The sequence below is a fragment of the Mercenaria mercenaria genome, chromosome 3, assembly GCF_021730395.1.
Source record: "Mercenaria mercenaria strain notata chromosome 3, MADL_Memer_1, whole genome shotgun sequence".
NCBI lineage: Eukaryota > Metazoa > Mollusca > Bivalvia > Venerida > Veneridae > Mercenaria > Mercenaria mercenaria.
This window is the reverse complement of record NC_069363.1, coordinates 54,786,633-54,809,205: the sequence shown is the minus strand read 5'-3', so window position 1 is coordinate 54,809,205 and position 22,573 is coordinate 54,786,633. Positions and strand designations below refer to the sequence as shown.

The following is a 22,573-nucleotide window of genomic DNA, read 5'->3' as shown; positions in this document are numbered from 1 at the left end:
GTCAGCCTGTTTATGAACGAATTAAGAACACATTTACACTATTAACACATTTTTATAATCGATTCATTAAGAAATTAATTAGAATTTACCTTAGTTTTTCTTGACTATATATTTTATGTGTCAGAATCTCGACTGCGTATTGATTTTCGCATCCATTCCAAATACATGCTCAATACTAAACGTGTACCAGTCCAAGGTAAAAATGTATTACAAACACTGTGTATGATATTTACGTCTATAAATAGACTAGCTATAGCTATTACCTGTTTACATCCATCATGATCATAAAGTAAATGTGCAACCACTGTTACTGGGATGTAACATAGTGGGACAAAATATCATGTATACTAATCGAAAAATATTGAATATCTATGTAACTGCATTTTCTTGAATTCTTAATTCGTATGTGATGTTTCAGTCTTTTTTATCATGGCCCCTGGATACTTTAGTATGAAGTCAGGTTACATCTTATTTGAAAATGTTATGTAAAATTGTTAAAAAATGGTAAAAAATCGAAGAATCAAGTTCGCAAAATGGGTACTCATTTTTATCAAGGAGAAACTTTGAAAAAAAAAGAGTTTTGATATGATATCTAGTTGTGTATGGTGGCCTGTTAAGAGACACATTTTCCGACTGCAGGACTTTAGGCATTTATTTTATAATACTGACAGCCAAAAATAATTATGTATACATTACATTTATTTGCTTTATCTACTATATTGTACCACAAACAATGCAGAATGAATGGGAAAATGTTATAGGCCTAGTATCAGCATATAAAATTAAGAAAATATCAAATATCAAGTATATATTAATCTTTTGATTCAAACATGCGTAGTTTAGATATAAAAAGTTTACAAATGTTCATAGTAAAACTTTAGAAACACATTCGTATATTGTCAGGACTTTCTTGTGTGTTAATTGTCTCTGGAGTAACTGCCCTTTTTTGCTTTGAAATATAACAATTACATTTTGTACAAACTTTCTCCCATAATTTTCATCCAACTGAAGTAAAACTAGGTACGCACCATTCTTATCAAGTAGACATTTGCATTTTGTCTAAATTCTGGTGTCCAACTTTTGTTTACTTATGGACCGGTCTTGGACTTTATTATTCAGTCCAGCATTTTCGGGTCGGGGGAAAGTGGGTATGGGGGAGGCGAGGAACATGTGCCATACATTGTTCACATCATTTTTTGTTTTAACCTGTGCTTTTTATTTTGATATGCTATAAATCACAGAAATATAAAGACGTCGGTGGAACCTATGGCTGTTACCTTGATGGTGCTTTGTCAGTGATCATTTTCAGAAATTCAAAGGCAAGACAATGCATATGCTCTGTCAGGAAGTCATTCAGTTACGGATTCTTAGTCAAAATCTATGCAACGTTTTTGCTTGTTATGTTACATGGTTATCCATAATACTGAATATTGACGTTTGGAAGCATATACATTTTCATGCGTCCGCTGGGGCGAACAGAACGTGTTAAGAGAATCTTGGACATTCTGAACTAATTTAAAACATTTATCATAAATATGTATAACAGAGCCACTTACACATATACTTTTCATAACTCGGACCGTGCGGCCTACAACAGTGGCACTTACACATGTTATTTTCATAATTTGGACCGTGTAGCCGACAACAGTGACACTTACACACGTACATTTCATAACTAGGGCAGTTTGGCCGACAACAGTGGCATTTACAAAATGTATTTTTCCTAACCCGGACAGTGTGGCCGGTAACAGTGTTACTCACACAAGTACTTTTCATCACTAGGACCGTTTGGCCGGCAACAGTGTCACTTTCACATGCATTTTTCTTAACCCGGACAGTGCCACAAGTACAAGTACAAGCACATTCATGGACGGCGGACGATGAACGATGAACGATGAACGGTGGACGACGCACCAACCACCTATACTAATAGCTCATCCTGAACACTAATAGCTCACCCTGATCTGGTAAACTAAAAAGGGAATTAAATCATTCTCATGTACTGATAGATGACTGGATAGATGAATAGATGGAGCACTGTGTGAGCAGAACAAACAAACAAAGCAACTTGCATTATGGGTTAACGATTACATATATTAAATAACTGGAAGCTCACTTAGAATATCGACATTCTTCCAAAAGATCCTTCACACTCAGCAAGAGCACTTCGTACTCATGCAAGCTAAATGTGGTTTTCATGTTACTATGTATCACCACGAGATTTGCTACAATATATTCAGTACAAATGACAATATATTCAGTACAAATGCGGGATTGACTCAAAATCTAGAATATTAGCTCATTCAAGTGATAACGTATAGTTACCTCAGGACCTTTTTATACATTCAAGTATAATATATAATAACATAATAATTAGAAATATTCTTTATTTATAAAAATAATTAGGGAATATATCCATATAAATGAAAGAAATGACGATTCCGATACGTCACAAGAGAAAATTTAGAACTGTAGAAAATAAACTAGCTGCCTGCAACTAGCAACTAGTGGACCATGATTGCCCTAAGCCGTTCATCTAGCCTTGACTTTACATGGAATTACATGCTAGTGTATTATTGAATGTTCCGTGTGCACCGCCGTATGAACATATCTGCCGATGTCTCTAAATTGTTTTTGGTACTTGTAACATGTGTAAATGTTGGGTATGCTCAGCCCTGGGCTAGAGAGGGTGGAAGGTACCATGCCTTTCCTCTACCGTCCATGAACAGGCTCTGTCAAACCGAGCCTGGAACATTTTCATTTTTGTCGTGTTGAGCGATCTGTGAGGTTTCCACTTTTTCTATTTGAATACATGTCATGACCATGACATGGTAACCAGTTGTACAAGCTGTGTGCCATTGATCTTGAAGATATGACTTTAAGGTAGTTCTACAGGTTCTGATCAAACTTTTTCTGCAAAACAGAATATGATGAAACTCGATTTCTTAAGATCGTGCGTTTTATTTTTTTCTAGACTTTTGCATTCGACACAAGTTTTTGAAATAGAAGACTATGGGGAAATTACAATTTTGGCAACATTTTCACGAACAGAAATGTTTCTGCACTGTAGACTTTAGTGAAATTTCTCACAGTCGTGAATAAACTTATTATATGGTCTATAATTATATAGGCCCCTGTGCTTGTTTTTGAGATATCTTCCCATGATTAAAGAGTTCCGCACATTTCAATGGATATTTATAGTAAGGCATCACAGCAAAGTTGAGAATAATGCCCTGAATATTTTTTTCATTTACAGACCGTATCTCCTTAAGGACACGTCATGGCTGAGATAGTTTAGCATTATTACAATACACAGTCGGTATTCAAATTGTGTTTCCAATACATGTGCTCATTAGCATTTCAATCGATATTTATAGCAAGGCATCACAGCAAAGTTGAGAATAATGCCCTGCATATTTTTTTCATTTACAGACGTATCTAAAAGATGGAATGTAATAAAATAATCCCCAGAAAATAAACTTTTACAGTTAAGCAATGCTAATTATAATGCACATGTATATATGAAAATACCAATGTAATGATCTTTTACTCTGTGCAAACTTCCGGTCAATTCCATAAATATGAAATCTATATTAAACGTTACAGATTGAATATGTTTATTATCTTTAATGCTTAACATCGGAATATGTAAAAGGAAGAAGACAACATCTGAAGTTCTTTCTTCTTCATTATTTTTGCGGCCAATAAAGGAATTCAAGCTGAACAGGTTGAACCTTTTGAACAAACATGGAAAAAATTGCCAGGATGAAGGAAATTAAGAAGCGACCATCCGATGCTACAAACTTAATTTTATAATGATCCGTAATTTCGTAAGAAGAAACTGTAAAAAAAGATATATATTTTCTCGCTGACGTCCCCAAAATGCGGTCAAAACGGAACATTTGAACAAACTTAAGAAGCGTCACCCCAGACCAAGCTAAGTTTATATCCATCTAGCAGTTGTTTAAATGCGTTTTTTTTTTAATCTTCAGCTCCGGTTGCCCCTTAATCCAGTTAGGCGAAACCGTTTAATAATCGACAGAGGCCAGGTGTCTGCATACCATGTTTGTTGTACTTCAGAGAATGTTAATATATTTTTCGCTCTGGTGGCGCATAAATAGTCAGGTGGGAACTATTTGAACTTAGTTGACAAAGACCTGTCAAAGGACGATTCAGTCACAGTTTGATGAAAGTCCATCAAGCGGGTCATGTAGAGAAAGTATTTAAGTTTGTTTTTAGCTCCAGCAGCTCGTAAATTCAGTCAAAAGGAATCATTTTAAGTAAACTTGAAGAAAGCCGATGCAAGGATATTAAAGTCAAAGTTTGGTGCAGGGTTGGCAAAAGCTATCGAAGGAAATGATCTTTAAGGAAAAGACGAAGAGCAATTGGCGACAGATGCTAAACCACCCGCATTTACATGTAACTCAGCCTAAAGTTCTAGTTCAGATGGCCTTAAATAACAGGGATGATATAATGCGTTCAAATACTACCAGTTATTACGCATAGAACATTAATACTGTCTATAAAGCTCTATAAATGGTATATTACGGCTGATATTACAACCGTTAACTTCCCATGTATAAGATTATTAGCTTGACAATTTGAAGAATAAGGAGGACAACTGTATTCGCACCGAGTGTCTGCGTTGCATTCATGTGAGACCTTTATTTCGCACCATTCTCAGTTTCTCTTTATCCTCCTAACTAATACCTCTATTATCATTAATAAAAGTATAAAAAGATCCTTTGGAACGATGGAATGCAACAGTGGCTATTCAGACGCAGCTAACATACGAACAAAGATCCAGCTAGTAGAAACAGCCATGTTTCAAGAACAGAAACCATACAACAGTACATGTACCATTTTCAGGCTTACGGTCACTGTGGCCTTGACCCGAGACCTACGGAAAGGATTATCCTCTTATTGAAAAGAAACCGTTATCAGTCTAGAAGTCATTGTAATTTTGATCCTTGAAATACTGACACTCACAATGACAGAGTCATCAACATACCATAGGCAATCATCCTACGAGTGACCTACTGACCTTAAAACAATAGGAGCCATTCACTTGTTGTAGGCAATCATCATGTGAATTTTGACAAAGCATTCTCTAGTAAATGACCGAAAACCAGTTGGTTTACCGACTGACGGACAGACAGACTGACCATGAGCGAAAGAATATTAACCCTCTTTTTGATAATTAGCTAGGTGACAATATGAATATAAATCTTAACTGGTTTGACAACAAGCAAATACATGTCAAATGACAAAATTGTTTAAGTTCTTTAGAGTAAAACTGTCTTCGATTAAATAAAGCTATTTGCAAATAGGTTCTCGCAAGTCAATATCCAATGAAGTTCTAAATCAATGTTGAGATCAGTATATACAAAATACCAGCATTGTGACGAACATAAATGTTCGTAATAAACAGAAGTCAGATTTTGGAAGAGGTTCAAAGCTTTTCCCTGATTTGAATCATGATTTTTAAATGTCAAACTCACAAATATAAAAGATATATCAAACAATCTCACTTTAAGAAGAAAATATACGATGAATGGAGCATATCTCAGTCAAAATGTACAAAATGCATTAAGGCTTGCTGAACAGTCAAATTTAAGAATGAAGTAAATAAAATTGTAAAAAGATCAATGCAACCAAGAAAGAATAATAGCAGACTCGGTTTGATTGAGTATGTTCATGAGAGGTAATAAAATGTGCAACACCTCTCACGCCCCCCCCAGCACCGACTTAAGCGGAACTCTATTACACCTCTATTGAAAGGACTCCATGATCCCAAAGGACCAGAAAATATAACAACACTGAATCCAAGAACGGGGAGAGACTTTTTACAGCCGCCACACGGCACTTTAAGATTGTTGTTGTGATAGTTAATCTGTAAAAAGATGTAAATCTTTTTCTAAATATCTAGGAGACAAAAACCTCTGACAGACATAAACAAGACGCTACGAACCAGACTAGGAAATACAATATAAATACACTGATTAAGAAAATTGATACAACACTTTAACTAGTATCAAAATATGATATATCTATTAAAAGACATAAAAACCGTTTCTATCTATTCTTAATGATACTTTAGCTAGTACCCAGTTCTAATGTGTCTAAACACATAAATTAATTATATTTATCCTTTCGATAAAATGTTTGATTCTGAACACAAATTCTTGATACAAATGTATGCATCATTTCTTTTTCATCTCCCTTTTTGTTGCATACTGCATATTGCTGAACAATTTTATTCTGTCAGACAGCAATCTGAAAGAGATGAACGCTCAAAATAACTATCAACTGCATAATACATTACTTAGATAAATACATAGACAGCGAATCTGTTACTTCGATATCTGACGGTACGTTTGGCAGCCTTTGCTTTTAAATTTGCAAATCGCTGTAGATATGACAATACAGTCTATTGACAACACAAATGTTTCATTATTAAAAATTTAGGGTCATAACTTGGTTTAATTTGATGTGTTGCCACACACATCTCACGAGGTACTGCAGCATGCTCCCCAGAAAACATTCTGTTACATGTCGATTAACATCAAGCCATACATTTGCATTTTTCTTTTGTTATATCTCATCGGTTTGAGCCAAAAGTGTCTATAGAAAGCGCTGACAATTACATCGTGAAACTTATTTGCTATAATAATCCGACGCTTGAACAATTATCTCACATTGCCAAACAAATTTAAACCACATTCAGTCATATATTATATGCTCTATTTTCAAACAGATAAGGCAAAAGTTTTTAGTCTTTGGGTCAATTCATGTGCATCCCTTGTGTCATGAATATTGTTTGTGTTTGCTGTGTGACACACTACTGGGAGATATATCGATAAATACCGTGGCAGGAATACCGGAGCAGGCCGAGTTAAAAGGTGATGGATTTTATTTGCGGCTGTCACCTAAAAGGAAGAGCAACGTTATGGGCAAATATTCCTTTATGAATCAAGAATTCCAAAAAGACTTTACCACATGTGTTGAAACAAGGAGTGTTTGCATGAGGTGGTACAAAATAAATTGTTTGTTGTTCTCCAGGTGAATAATATTGATATTTATATTTTGCAATGTATTTGGGAAAATAGTGTCCATATTATTGATGATAGCAGTACATGTAGATATTACTTACTTTGCTTGGTATTCTGGTTTAGGCAATCTAAAAATCTCGCCATCAATATTCATGATGTGTTCAAGTTCCCAATTTTCTGTTTCCGGCTGACTTGGGTCTTCTAACTTTAACGTCCATTGTTTACCAGGCAGAATGGTTATATCATCTCTTCTTTCAATCTGTAAAACTTAATTGTAGTATCAAAGATCGTATGTATGTGACGAATATTTGGATATATATCTCAATGTTTTGACAACTCCTGAAATGTGTTGCTCACTTGACGCATCTCAAAATAAAGAAGATATTTATTATAGTATAGGTTTGCACAACCGAAACTTTTGTCTTGCTTTACAACACCAAGAAATTTTATCTGTGCTCTTCATAAGCTTCAAACATCCACTTTTACCAGAAATCTGGCCAACATCTTTAGATTTGAGCTTGTATTTCTATCCATTACTTTGACTTATCCGTCATGTTTATTGTCAGAACTGAAAAGATTGTAGCCATGTGATTTCAGTACACATCAATTGTTCAAATATTCCCATATTTCTTTGCTCTACATCAGAGCTGACTAATTTATATAATATTTAAATTAAGATGTTACTGATATAGATATGCTGGTACTTACGGCATTGAAGTTAAGTGTCATCAGCTGAAACAGGAAGCTGATGTATTTCATGCGTCGAGAGGACTTGTTCAAATACATTGCCGACTGTGACAAATCCGGCTCCTCAGTAGAAGCAAATGCTTCCGAAGGTGTCAGCATAAATATTATTGCCCCAATCACACTCTCTTTTATTGTTGCTGAATGAAGACTGAAAATAAAGAATACATTATATTGCAATAGACCAGACAAAACTGTTTAATACGGTATTAAGCCTTCTAAAAGCATACAAGGGGTCTAAATGTGTTCCTGTATGTACAATACAATTTTAACATAAAAATTTCATTTGAAAAAATGAAAAATTCAGTAAATACAGTTTATCAGACTATGCAGGAAACTTACCTTTGATTACTTGGAGCGTCAGGTTGTGCCGTGCTATCTGGAGTTTCTTTCATATTAGCAGCAATATCTGTGTTGTCCATTTCGTCTTTTGCTTGTATGCCAACTTCCGTATTATTTTGTTTTACAGGGATTTCTTTGTTTGTATACCCTATTGTCAAACTAAATCTGCGAATGGCTTTTATCAGCATTTGCTCGATCATTGCAACTAAAACACATTAACTAATTATTAACACATTAATTAATTAATACCATAGTAAGAAAACTGAAACAATAACTTTAAATCCATTGCACACTATCACCCAATTTTCAGTGCACAGAAATGTATCTCACGAGACACACGGTTTGCCAGTTGAAAAGAACGACTAAGAAATTTGCGACAAGTTAGATTTGACAAAAACGTTATCTCAATTTTTCAACATGTCAATGAACTGTAGCTGTATGATACAAAGAAAAAATAGAATTGCCTGTAAATTTTCCACGTGTCATCCATCCATCAACACACTAATCCACCTATCAATCCATCGATTTCATGAATAAATCTCTTTAACTTGTAAAGTTGTTGCATGATCCATTTTTCGCAAGGGACGGACGGGCAGACAGACACATGAGTATACTTTCATACAAAATAAAATGACAAATATAGTCTTGAAACAAGTGTCATAGTCACAAAAACGCCCGTCGAGAGCTTGCTAGTTACAGAACTGCACATCTGATTCAAATATCATGACAGTAGCTATCGATAAAAATGATGGATGCTGCCCGAATTGCATATTTGTCAGTGGATGTATAGCTAAAAATTTTAGTCTTAGTAGGTGTGTAGTCCAGGTACCCACACAACAACTCCTGAGATCGTAGGTCGAAGTATAGGCGATTTTTTAGGAAAAGTTGAATTATTTTATCCCACCATGCATGAAGAATAAATGCTCCGGACAAAGAAGTCATTCCTGTTTCTGACCTTTGACCTCTCAATATGACCTTGACCTTAGACATAGGGACCTGGTTCTTGCGCATGACACTCCGTCTCATGATGGTGAACAATTACGCCAAGTTACATCAAGATCCCTCCGTGCATGAAGAAAAAATGCTCCGGACAAAGTCATTCTTGAATCTGGCATTTGACCTCAAAGTGTGACCTTGACGTTAGACCTAGGGACCTGGTTCTTGCGCATAATAATCCGTCTCATGGTGGTGAACATTTATGCCAAGTTACATCAAAATCCCTCCATGTATGAAGAAGAAATGCTCCGGACAATGTTGTCAGTTGTCATTCTTGTATCAGACCTTTGACCTCTAAGTGTGACCTTGACCTTAGACCTAGGGTACCTGGTTCTTGCGCATGACAATCCGTCTCATGATGGTGAACAATTGTGCCAAGTTACATCAAAATCCCTCCATGCATGAAGAAGAAATGCTCCGGACAAAGTCATTATTGAATTTGACCTTTGACCTCAGACCTAGGAACCTGGTTCTTGCGTAAGACACTCCATCTCATGACGGAAGACATTTGTGCCAATTTACATCAAATTCCCTCTATGAATGAAGAAGAAATGCTCCGGACAAAGTCTGTGGACGCCGCCCACCCACACGCCCGCCAAGGGCGTTCCTATTATACGTCTTTCAGACGGGCGTATAAAAATCTACCATGCTATTAAAAGTAAGGGCAGGACTGGTGACCTGATGAACGTCCGGACGAACACATTAACTTCATATCAACTTAAGCAAAATCATACTAGGATATCTCAATACTCCTTGACTTCTTCTAGATTCTGCTGCATAAATCAAGTCACCCCATGTCCCATAACCTGCCAACAAGGTACTGTAAGCAATCAGCTTGTTGCCACTGTGAACACTCATCATGTTCGCCGGGTATTGATAGCCTGCAATGTATGAAATTAACACTGCAACATCAAGAGATTAAACAAGAGCTGTCAGTAAACTGTAGCATTCTCTCCAAATATATCCTAAGCACAAGAAGTGTGTCAATTTTGATATGTATGGCACTAGAGTATTAAAGAAACAAGTGGGCCACGATGGCACTAAGAAGCTCATCTGTCCATATTTCAACATATTTCCTGACATATAGTTTTGACCATTTTTGAACATATTTCATGACATGCAGTTTTGACCATATTTTTAGATATTTCGTGACATACAGTTTTGCGGTTTTGTCCATAGTTGAACATATTTCATGACATGCAGTTTTGACCATATTTTTAGATATTTCATGGCACAGCTTTGATCACACTTGAACATATTTCATAGCATACTGTTTTGTCCATATTTTTAGACATTTCATGGCATAGTTATGATCACATTTGAACGTAAGTATTTCGTTTAATGCAGTTTTACCATTTTTGACCATATTTTTAGAAATTTCACGGCATACAGTTTTGTCAATATTTTAACATATTTCATGGCACAGTTTTGTCCATATATGTACATATTTCATGACATACAGTTTGACCATATCTGAGTATATTTGAACAGATTTCATGGTATCCTACAAGATGCAAAGGGAAACCACTAGAATAAAATAACGAGAGGACCATACAATGATGCAACAGACCAAGTTTGGTCAACAACCATCTAGTGGTTCATAAGAAGTTGTTTTGTTACTCTGATGGCCAATAAAAGGGGTCAAGCATAAGCATTTGGATAAAACTAAGGGACCATACAAAGTTGGTACAGACCATGTTGAGATCCATCATTTACAAACTATTTATAGGTTTCCTATTTGTAGCTATAGTGCTCAACTACAAGGAACCAAACGGAACCATAAGTTCACATAAGATCTACTATTTTTAGCTCTAACTCTCCCTTGAAAGGACCAAGCTGAAACCATTTGAGTAAATTGCTTTTACTGGCTAGGTTTGGTGTAATTCTGACCATAAGTTAAGAGAAAAGATGTTGAAATAATGCGTTGATGCATGTCGACTGACGATAGATGGCGGATCGTCAACCATTACTAACAACTCACCACGAGCAAAGTTCAGGTGAGCTAAAATGGTATATGTGTACAGGCAAAATAAAAGCCAGTTATACGAAAATTCCTAAAACCTTAATAATATTTCAACCAAGACACTTCATCTTAACATGTGTAATAATGGTAACACATAAACAGAGGTTACATTAAGGGCCGGTGACTGGGATTTCCCACATGTTATAGTCTGAAGTCCCGGCTACTTTTCATATAGCAAATAAAGTTCTAAATGGGAGGACCCAGAGAACTCTTACTTCACCCAGCTTTAACTTCCACCTAAAACATCAATAATTAATAAACAATAAAGCCGTTGTACAAAACTAACATCAAATACAAATCAAAGATACTAACTGCATTACCTATTGCGATTGACAATGCTGCCGTAGTAACATCATAATTACCATAACAAGCATGTGCTATCCCATTTCCAGTACCTTCAACGGAAATTACTTGATTTAGTCATATTTTATTTTAGGTAATATACAAAACATTCAAAATAGTTAAAGTACGAAACTTTTAAATGCGAGAACGGTTAGAGAATATGATTTCTATTGTTTGCATTACAACATTTTTGATTCAGGAAGAAACATTAACTGTCACTGTCATTGCCGAACAAGAAATCGTACTTAAAGCTGTTCGACAAGTAAGGCGTTTTTAAAGCTTAAAATTATCAACGTTCAGGTAGTTAGGCGCACTTAAAGCTCAAAAGTATTCTTTGTTCAACAACTTAGTTACACACCTGAGCAAAAACATTGAACCGGTATTTCTTTCTTTCTTTTTTTTTGTTTAAAACATTGAGGAAAGTTTTAAAGTAACTGACAAATTTACAGAAAATGTTTTATCTATATAGAATAGACGCCAGCGTCCAAAAATATATAATGACATCTGATGAAATTTTGATAGCTGGAACTAAGCCAACAACACTTATCTGTAAATCATGAATCATATATTACTTCAATAAGTGAGGAAACAAAGAGCCAAAGTAAAACAAAAATCATTGTCGTATATGTACAATGTAGATGAGAAAAACCCGGTCATTAAGCTGATAAATGCTTATGCGGAGAGAACAACATTCTACTTGAGCCTATCCTATACGTAAGATACAAAATATATAACTGGGACATAATATACTCATTTTAAAAGTCTGCATAAATTAATTAATAATTTCCTTTACAAAGAGTTATAGCTTTTTGTCTTCAGGCATACCGAATTTTACAATATTCATTAAACTGTTAAATTTGTTGACATTTTGTCGTGTATAATATTCAGATTTAAGAAATCGTTCTTAACATACAATATTGGCATTGAAACAAATAATGAAACTCATCTCCAATACTGGTGTTACATAAATTGCATAATCTTGAATTATAATCGACTGCATTCCAGCTTTCAGTTTCAACTAGCAAATTTCTAGTTCTAAATTTTATCATAAACCTTATTAGTTTTGATGGTCGTTTTTAACTAATAGTCTTCGAATCTAAATTCAGTTTTAAATAATTTATTCAATTTTAGGAGTTGCTGACTGGAAGAAAAACAAGAGGGCCATGATGGCCCAATATCGCTCACCAGAGTTGATCTGGCCTACAGACCTAGTTTTTGACCTCACATGACCCAGTTTCAAAACTGACATAGAGATCATCAAGACGAACATTCTGACCAAGTTTTATAAAGATTGGGTCACAACTGTGGCCTCTAGATTGTTAACACGTTTTCCTTTGATTTGATCGGGTGACCTAGTATCTGAACCCACATGACCCAGATTCGAACCTGATTTAGTGGTCATCAAAACAAACATGCTGACCAATTCTCATGAGTTTCAAACTTAAACTGTTGACTCTTGAGTGTTAACAAGGTTTTCCTTTGATCTGGCCTACTGACTTAGTTTTTTTACCCCACACGACCTTGTTTCAAACTTGACCTAGAGATCATCTATACAAACTTTCTGACTAAGTTTCATAAAGATTGGGTTACAACTGTGACCTCTAGAGTGTTAAGTTTTTCCTTTGATTTGACCAGGTGACCTAGTTTTTGACCCACATGACCTAGATTCAAACTTGACCTAGAGGTCACCATGACAAACATTCTGTCCAATTGTTATGAGTTTCAAACTTAAACTGTGGACTCTAGAGTGTTAACAAGATTTTCCCTTGATCTAGCCTACTGACATAGTTTTTGAACCCACATGACCCAGTTTCAAACTTGATCTAGAGATCATCAAGACAAACATTCTGACTAAGTTTCATAAAGATTGGGTTACAACTGTGGTCTCTAGAGTGTTAACAAATTTTGATCTGATCGGGTGACCTAGTTTTTGACCCCACATGACCCAGATTCCAATTTGACCTAGAGGTCATCAAGACAAACACTCTGACCAATTCTCATGAGTTTCTAACTTAAACTGTGGACTCTAGAGTGTTAACAAGATTTTGATCTGGCCTACTGACCTAGCTTTTGACCCCACATGACCTAATTTCAAACTTGACCTAGAGATCATAAAGATAAACATTCTAACCAAGTTTCATAAAGACTGGGTCACAAATGTGGCTTCTAGACTGTTAACAAAGCAAATGTTGACGGACGACGCACTACGCACGACGGACGACGCACGTCGTACGACGGACGCCGGACAATAAGGAGTCACGTAATAATAAACACTTATTGAATGACTCGCCGCTGTTGCCCTTATTATTACATGACATCAGGAACTAACTTTCACAGTTTTATTTTCATTTTTTGTCTTATTTGCCCAGAAAACGTGTGTTGAATATAGCCCGGTAATATAAAACTAACTATGGATCTACGACTTATATTAGGAGAAGGAGCAATGTAATAAAAGCAGATGTTAACTGACCACATGGAATCAATCCCATAGGAAGATCAATACTGGGTAATGTTTCATCAGGATCATCCACATTAAGACCTTGTTCAGATGCCAGTTTTCTCATTAACCCATTCACTGCCTCGTGGTACAATCCGTCCCCACCAACCAAAACCAACCTAGAAAATCAAACTATTAATTTTTATTACTGACTATCATTCTCACACATTTGAATCTCAAATATAAGGGAGCACTTTGAAAATAGCATTAATCTCCCAAAATATTTACAAAAAAATACTTTTTTCTCATAATCTTTATATATTCTAGTAAATGCAAAAAAAATCGAAAAAAAATATCTTCAAACAAATCTCCAACCTTTTTATATGCAATCGCTCATTTATTGCGCTATGTATTTTGACAATATCTCATCTCTGCACTCACCCATTTATTGACTTGATATCATATGTTGATAATATTTCCTCCGTATGATGCGCTTTTTCTGTGACTAAAAAGAAATAAACTACATAAAATACTTTCTGATAATTTATATAGTGCACAGAACAAATGTATAATGTCTTGTTTGTCGGCTGATATTTTTTTTCAAATATTTAAAGTTTTGAGTGCACGTATTTGAATGTACCTTTACACATCATCTCTTTAATTAGAAATTTAATGCTGTTTTTAGTGATTAGAAAAAATATGAGACGGGTATAAACCACATTAGAACGTGTTTCAAATCCATGAATCGCACCACCGTTTCTTGGATGATTTGCATGAAGTCCCAATGTGGTTCATACCCGCATAAACGCACACAAATAGCTACGATCCTTATATGCATACTTTAAAGTAGCTTGATACTAACAGAAGTGGTTTGTTTACATTGTAGCTCGCCTTCCGTTAAAAATTCAGTCCTTGATTTTTTAAAAAATTATCTTTAAATCTTACAAAAAACATAATAGTGAAGACAAAAAAATGTATTCCTTTTTTTTCAGTACCCGCATTAGAAACAGCTTAGTAAATGCGAACCTGCAAACAAGTCTACAAAGGAAAAAGTAAAGCGCGTATTTATCATGATACCGTTCAGATTGTCTTTGTCTTTTTCTATATTTTCTCCACAATAATGCAGATTTACAACAGTTTTTACAACACTGAAAAGAAATGGTATATGAACTAGGTATTACATGGCACCATATATAAATAACCGGTCTAAATAGCTTGTGCTATTGACCCGTGTATAGTTCCACACTAAATGTTTAAGTTTATACTCATTCATTTTAGCTCGATTATTATAAGAGCTCGAAGCTTATTTAAATCACACATGAGTCCGCCCGCTTCCTGGAAACACCGTTACTGGCGTCAGATGAGAAGGCAGTGTCATGACCAAAGTGGGGCTCGAACAAAAGACCTCAAACTTGAGCGACCGACACCTTCAACAGTTTGCCACCGCTCCCCTGATAAATTTTTATTGGCTTAAATTAAAACGTGAAAAATATGAAAGTTCATTATGTGGTCATGTAATAAAACAGTTATTGAACGGACTGCCGACCAGTAGTCAAAACTGCTGGCCTAGCGTCCGAAGACTTTGGGCAATAGTATTGACCATTGTCCAGCAAACCATTCAATAATAGTATAATAATACCAATGACATCTGTGTCTATTCCAGCTTCCCGGAAGATAGGTGCCACCTTTTGTTCATAGACAGTTCTACCCTTGCTTCTACCACTCACTGGATTGATCAGCACCAACAACCTCTTTGGTTTCCGTCCAACTGAAAACATTACATGCTCTGCAAAACTAAAATATCACGAATTGGTAGCGCATAAATTTTGAGAAAAAAAAATCATTTTACGAAACTAGCTTAACTACGGATATGTTATCATCAAAATGGTGGCTATCTTGGTAACTATCTGTTAAAAATAAAACTTCTCATTCTGCTAGCTTGATGTGACTATTGGATTAACAATCTAGAAATCTTGAGGACAAACCATCTGGTAAGTTATTTACAAATAACAATAACAACGCAATTTGTTATAAGCCTTTTCCCAAAGGACCTTCGTATAAATTTAATTAAATATCAGAGCTGAGCAGTGCTTGTAAAAAGTCTCCCCGAACTTGAACTCGGTGTTGTTCCGGTCCAACACGATCATTGAGTCTATCAAAACCTTTATGTACAAACAGCGGTGCTTCGGACGCGAGTATTGTTGCAAACTTGTTTACCTCTCATAAACTGGAACTACTATTTATTATGCTTGGTTGCGATCTGTGCTTCCAAAGGATCTTCTTACAAACATTTGAAACTCTGTATCTCGGATTCCAAGGGATCCAGCGTTTTACTTCGAGATAACCGAAATTCGACTTTAAATGCTACATTCGGGACGGGACTTAAAAATGTCATCGAGACAGCCGGAATTTTGAGATAAGCGAGTCCGAGATATAGAGTTCCAACTGTATTTTGTTAGATATACCTTCTAAGAATTGCTAAAATAATACGAGAGCCAGGGAAATATTCATAAAATAAGTGAATAAGTGGATAAGTGGACAGATTAACCCCTTCTTTACATTAAGTCCTCGTTGATGCCTTACCCCGTATGCTGAGTTTATGCAAAATTAAATACACTTACCATTTCTGACCACATCGGTGATTTGCTGATGAAGGTTACCGATTAACTGTAAATCACCGGCTGTGAACACAACAGAACATGATTTTAATATGAAATTTTTCTCCTGTCTAACATAGGAGACACATACACTGTCACTGTTACTGTCCTGTTTTGTTGAGCTCCTTAGTGACACAGAAAGTATGTCCAATGTGCTGACGGTTTGTAGGCCTGAAAACATACATCAGAAAATAAGTATCTTTTAAAGTTATGTGTAAAATTCCTTCACATTTTGATGTTTTAATCGTATGTGCTATCAATTGTAGGTCCATGTAAATACACACGAAGAAAGATTCATCGTGACATCAAGTGTACATACAGATTCAGGACAAGCTACATAATCTTGTAATAGTATTTATTTTGTATCACTGAGAGTACTGCCGACTCGGTTTGATTAATAAACAGAACTTACGCTGTCTAAAATTTCGATGTTCTCAAAAGGCTTTCAATTTTAAGTTAAAAAGAGATAAAGCAGCTATCCATCTGGACGTTACACATGGTTGGAAATACTGCACATGATCTTTATAAGTTAGACATATTTTGTGACCATAACAAAAAGAAATAAGGCAGCCAGAACATAAACAAAGGCATTATGCGCCCCCAATGAAGGCACAATGTATGAAGGGTGCCATATAATAATTTCCAGTGTGGTGTTAGAAAAACTCCACTCAGGAAAGCCTGTTCAATAAAAACAGTTATTGCTGCCATTACAAAGTAAAGGCGAAGTCTTTCTAAATGTAAAAAAGTCGTGTAATATATCGCATGCTCCTAATTCAACTAAATAAAAAGTATCTGTATACTATATATATATATCAAATATTCACCTTTTTGTTGCGTGTTGCCTGCAATGTGCCATGTTAGTTCGCCGTTTGTCAGACTGACAGAATAATTCTTACTTTTAATCTTACATATACAACTGGTTATCACATCTTTCCCGCCATCTAATACCGGCGAAACTTGTACCGCCATCTTCCTGAAATAGAAGTATGTTTCTTTCTTTACGCCACGTACATTTTAGAGTCGGGCACACTTAAAAGTGAACACAGAATCAATCAGTCTAGAGGTATACGCATCATAATTATTAAACATTTACACCATGCTTTTAAAGCTATGACTATTTTACAGTCATTTTGAATAGTTTGACAGTCAGTAGTCAAAACTATTGCCCGAGATAACTTAGTTCAACTATATGCCGGTCAATAAACTACGGTTCGGCGATTTAGAAGGAGTCATAAAATGTAATAAAATATAATAACACGCAACAAACACTTGAAACAATTCTAAGTAAACTGGGATCATGTGCTTTTTATTCATTAACACAACATAATTCAGACTTGGGTTGTTAGAGGGGTCTAATTTTCATTACCCGATAAAAGCCGAGTCTGAACTATTATTTTTCTTGGTTGCCTATTACGTTTCGAAAGGATTTTTGAGATTTACGTACCTGCTAGCGGCATTAAAAGATCGCCAAAAGGTTGACATACCGTTGTTATTATAATGTCTGATCCTGTGAGATTATGTTCTTAGTCCAGTGGACTTTTATAAGTACCCTTAGGTCGGTGCTAGGGAAAGTAAGAGTCTTCGGAAGTGGCATTCATGACCTCTCATGAACGTCGACTTAATAAAATGGAGTAACATACTATCATGTTCGATTGCGTTGTATGCTTAAAACGATAGATTTAATGTTATGTTTTTTTTTATTTGTTGAATGATAAAGACGAACTTCTCGTGTGATAAATTATATAATGACCTAAAAAATTATAGCCAATACAAATGTACAAAACTGCTGATTCAGTTCAGTTTACATGATAAACTGAAATCAGCATGTTGGTAATTTAACCGATATGTCCGCACTAGTTTGAATGTATGAAAAACAAGAGCTGTCCGTAAGACAGCGCGCTCGACTTTTCTCAGTGCTCGACTCTGAATTAAAAATTCCAAGTTAAAAAGGGACATAACTCTGTCAAAAATCAGATCAGAGTTATGGGAAATGTCAAAAGGTTTAATATTAACAAGGATATTTGACTTTATCAAAAATTTTAACAAAACTTCTAAGTTAAAAAGGGGCATAATTCTGTCAAAATTCAAATCAGAGTTATGGGGACTGTTTCTCCTGGTGCAGACTTTGATAGTAAATAATTATTTTAAGTTTAAAGTCAATAGCTTTGATAGTAACAGAGATATATAACTTTATCAAAAACTTTAACCAACAGCGACGCCGACACCGGGGCGAGTGCAATAGCTCTACTTTTTCTTCGAAAAGTCGAGCTAAACAAGAAATATCTTTAAAAAAAGATGGTCGCCGAATTGTAATAAGGAAAGAAGTTTATGAAATTTTCATCTAACATTCATGTTTCATCTAACATTTTTCAAATTGCAAAACTAAACACCGCACTTTAACAACTTAAATGGTTCTCTTTAATTTTTTCACAAAGGTTTCGTAGGTTGCAATTTTGTTTCGTTTATCCTTAGACGAATAATTACAGCAGTAGTTTGATGAAGATTCATCAAGCGGTTCATGAGAAGAGGTCATTAAAAGTGTTTATATTTTTAGCTAAATTGGTCCCTATCCACATTTGTAACAAAATAGCAGAAGACCTTACGAAATTTTTACACCCCAAGTTTGGTAAAAATCCATTACATTTTAGTGGTTAATGCGAAGAAAGGCATATCTACTTTTAGCTATAGTGGTCCCTAATAGGGCCCAAGTTCCTATATAAATAAATCTGGAAGAGGACCTTATAATAATGCTCCAGACCAAGTATGACAAAGATCCATCAAGCTGTTCATGAGACGCTGTCTAAAGGCATTTCTAGTTTTAGCTCTAGCAGCCTCTAAATGGGGTCAAATGTCCCAACTGAACAAGTTGGCTGCGCGCCTAATAAAGATGCTACAAATCAAGTTTGATGAGAATACATGAGAAAAAATCAATTAAAGGATTTTTTATTTTTAGCTTTAGAATCTTTGGACAATGACGTCACACCTATAAAAAGTGAAGGTCAAGGGACACATACAACTGTAATTTTTTCTGTTTCATAAGCAAAGTTTGACCGACATAAACAAAGTCATATCACGTAGATAAACTGTATGCTGCGTACCTTCAATTCAATGTAATGAGATTCAGTCATTATATAGCATATACATAATAAAACAGATTTCAACTGAGTTCAATATTTACATACAATACTAAAGAAAAATATTCATATATAATAAATCAGTTAAATAATTTATAACAAATATATCAAAGCAAACAAGTACTCATTTTAATATGCAATCTGAATAAGTCACAAAGCAAGAAACCTTTTCATATACAGACGACAACTGTAACAAGGAAAATCTTTTAAAAAGCACTTCTCTACCTAGAAGACTCTTATCACACCCTTATTCATGTGATACGCAGACCGTATTCAGCTCTTTCTTTAATTTGATATATGTTGGTATTTGAACAGGATTTTTTATCATATTTATTAAACTTACTTATCATTTTGAGATATATCAATATTCTTGCTAAATATACTGAGCGAAATGTGAACTACGTCGTTTAGGATAAACGCTTTGTCTACATTTCACTCAGTGTAACACAATCAGCAGACTGAAACAAATTGACACTCTCGTCCAGTCAGGCTGAGTGTTGCATAAATCTTTCATTTTGATAAATTATCTATAATGCGTTATCAAGTAGTTTGATTTGCAAACTGAAGTCACGTGGTATGGGTCGGTCAAGGTCACGAATTCGTTTTTGTAACGGCATTCGCCGAAAAATGATGCAAAAACCCTTCAGTGACAATATACGTAGAACTCACTACACTATGGGCACTTCGTGTTATGACGGAAGGATGCTGACAGAATCGAATCAAGGGAAAATTCGTCATTTTAGATTAAATTTCCAGCAAGTTCAGTTATGCCAAATTACTTGTTTGTATCCAAACTCTCAAGACAATATATATGTAAACGGTTCAACTTTACGAATAATCAAAACTGACAGTGCTTCACGTTTTACAAATGACCAGTTTCTAAACTGTCAGAAAGACAGGTGCATTAAACATACAACTTCAAGCGCAGCCGATGCATTAAGATTATAAGAAACAAAATAGCTGAAAATTAATTGTTAGGAGTTACAGGGACTTTACTTGATTTTTTAGAATAGAGACACACCTCCCTGAAACGCGGATGATCAGCTACCTAACTTCCGGCGAGCCTACCTGAACCAAACTTCTCTTGTCAGGAACTGTCTGTCGATACAACGCTAGAAAGAAAATAATGAAATGTTAGATAAAACAAAATCACAAAACTTCCAATTAAAATCTTAAAATAGCAAAATTTCCAGTCCTTCACTTTTGCTGGTGCAAACCAAAATATCCATTATTCGATTACTCGCAAAAGTAATTTAGGCAAACGTTGTAATGCAAAAAATTAATTACATCTACTTATAGAGTCGATATATATATATATATATATATATATATATGATTTCGATCTTCATGGTAACACAGGTAGTTCATTGCACTTATCAGTAAATTAAACTTAATAAGCTGGCCAGTCTAGGCGAACATGATCTGTCATAATGATTAATAGGTTATGATATTAAAATACTGGTCGATAATGTTTGTTATCAAAATAAAAGAATGAAAATCATATGTACGTAGACCGATTCCTTCATATTGATGAAACATAGACCTTACCAGACAGATCTACTTGAATAGTCTGCTCTTTATTGTCTAAATTAAAAATAGTGGTGAGGTTAACGAAAAACGAGTATTCCCTGGCCCAGTAAAACATGAACATGGTGTGTAAACCAGGCAAGTTAGATGCATGACAAAATTTGAAATTGCCCACTGAAGATGGTCTGGGTCAGTTGGCATTAATTCTGCCGCATTGAATGTACACACGCATTGAATCTACACAATGAAACCTAGGTTAAACCTATTACTAACTTTTAGCCAATATATCATTAATGTACTGTTAGCGTATCTGGGTCGCGTACTTTTGCCAGCCAGTGTGTGTCATTTTCAAGAACAAAATATACCTTCTAAATGTAGAGAACATTTACGCAGAAACTGTATATAAACATTAACATAACATTTATGATCGATTATTCAAGCAACTAATTACAATTTACCTTATTTTTCTTGCTTAAACCATAGCATTTATCACCTCTCGACTGTGTATTGACTTTCGTACCCTTTTCAAACACATGCTCGATATTAAATGTGTACCAGTCGAAGGTTAAAATGTATTACAAACACTGTGCATGTTGTTTACGTCTATAAATAGACTAGCTATAGCAAAAATACATTTAAAACAATAACCGCCAATATGATCAAACAAGTGAAAGTGATTTTATCTTCATGTTTATGTACAATACTTAGCAACAAAGAGAGAGAAAAACTATGATTTTATCATAATTAAAGGTACAGTTAAACCACTGTTCATCATCATCATCATCATCATCATCATCATCTTCAATAATCGCTTCACTCTAAACGTTGATTATTGGGAAATAACGCTGTGTGACAAGATCAAATAATTGTGTCTCAATTATTGTGTCTCATCTATACTAGTCCGATAGAAAGTGTACTTTATTATATTTTCATTTGTAGTTACCATGGAATTTAAAATCAGTAAAATGTTTAATATCTGGCTGTATTATTTATCTATCACGGTATTCCGAATCGGTCTAAAATACGAGCCACTCTAAACGTTTAACAAATACTACGTTTAAAAAATAGAAAACAGTTACGTTTGTAAATTTAAGTATCTGTGCATATTAAACAACCGTACGCAAGTTATAACATTTACATATTTTTTCAAGCGATAAACGCAGTATAAGTATGTAGTATATTGAGTCGAGGTGTTAATTTTTGCCGTGAAAATATAGAGCTGCTCTCTTCAAGATATGCTTACTTTATTGTCCGGTGATGTACACAAATAAATAATATAATATACGGACATAAAATACCTATCACACTATAGGTATATA

The 22,573-nt window shown here is 35.0% G+C and overlaps 1 protein-coding gene across 1 annotated transcript; it reads right to left on the bottom strand.

Annotated features, from left to right (window-relative positions):
- Window positions 1-3,010: 3,010 nt before the first annotated feature.
- Window positions 3,011-21,827, bottom strand: LOC123523479 (ceramide kinase 1-like). The gene is made up of 13 exons (XM_053538555.1): window positions 21,713-21,827; window positions 20,796-20,839; window positions 17,418-17,566; window positions 16,558-16,764; window positions 15,576-15,704; window positions 14,378-14,441; window positions 13,970-14,115; window positions 11,478-11,552; window positions 9,869-10,015; window positions 8,139-8,343; window positions 7,761-7,947; window positions 7,154-7,311; window positions 3,011-6,276 (listed from the first exon to the last, which is right to left on the bottom strand). The coding sequence occupies exons 3-13, from the start codon at window positions 17,560-17,562 to the stop codon at window positions 6,204-6,206; spliced, it is 1,536 nt and encodes a 511-aa protein (XP_053394530.1). The 5' UTR covers window positions 17,563-17,566; window positions 20,796-20,839; window positions 21,713-21,827; the 3' UTR covers window positions 3,011-6,203.
- Between the last annotated feature and the right edge of the window lie 746 nt (window positions 21,828-22,573).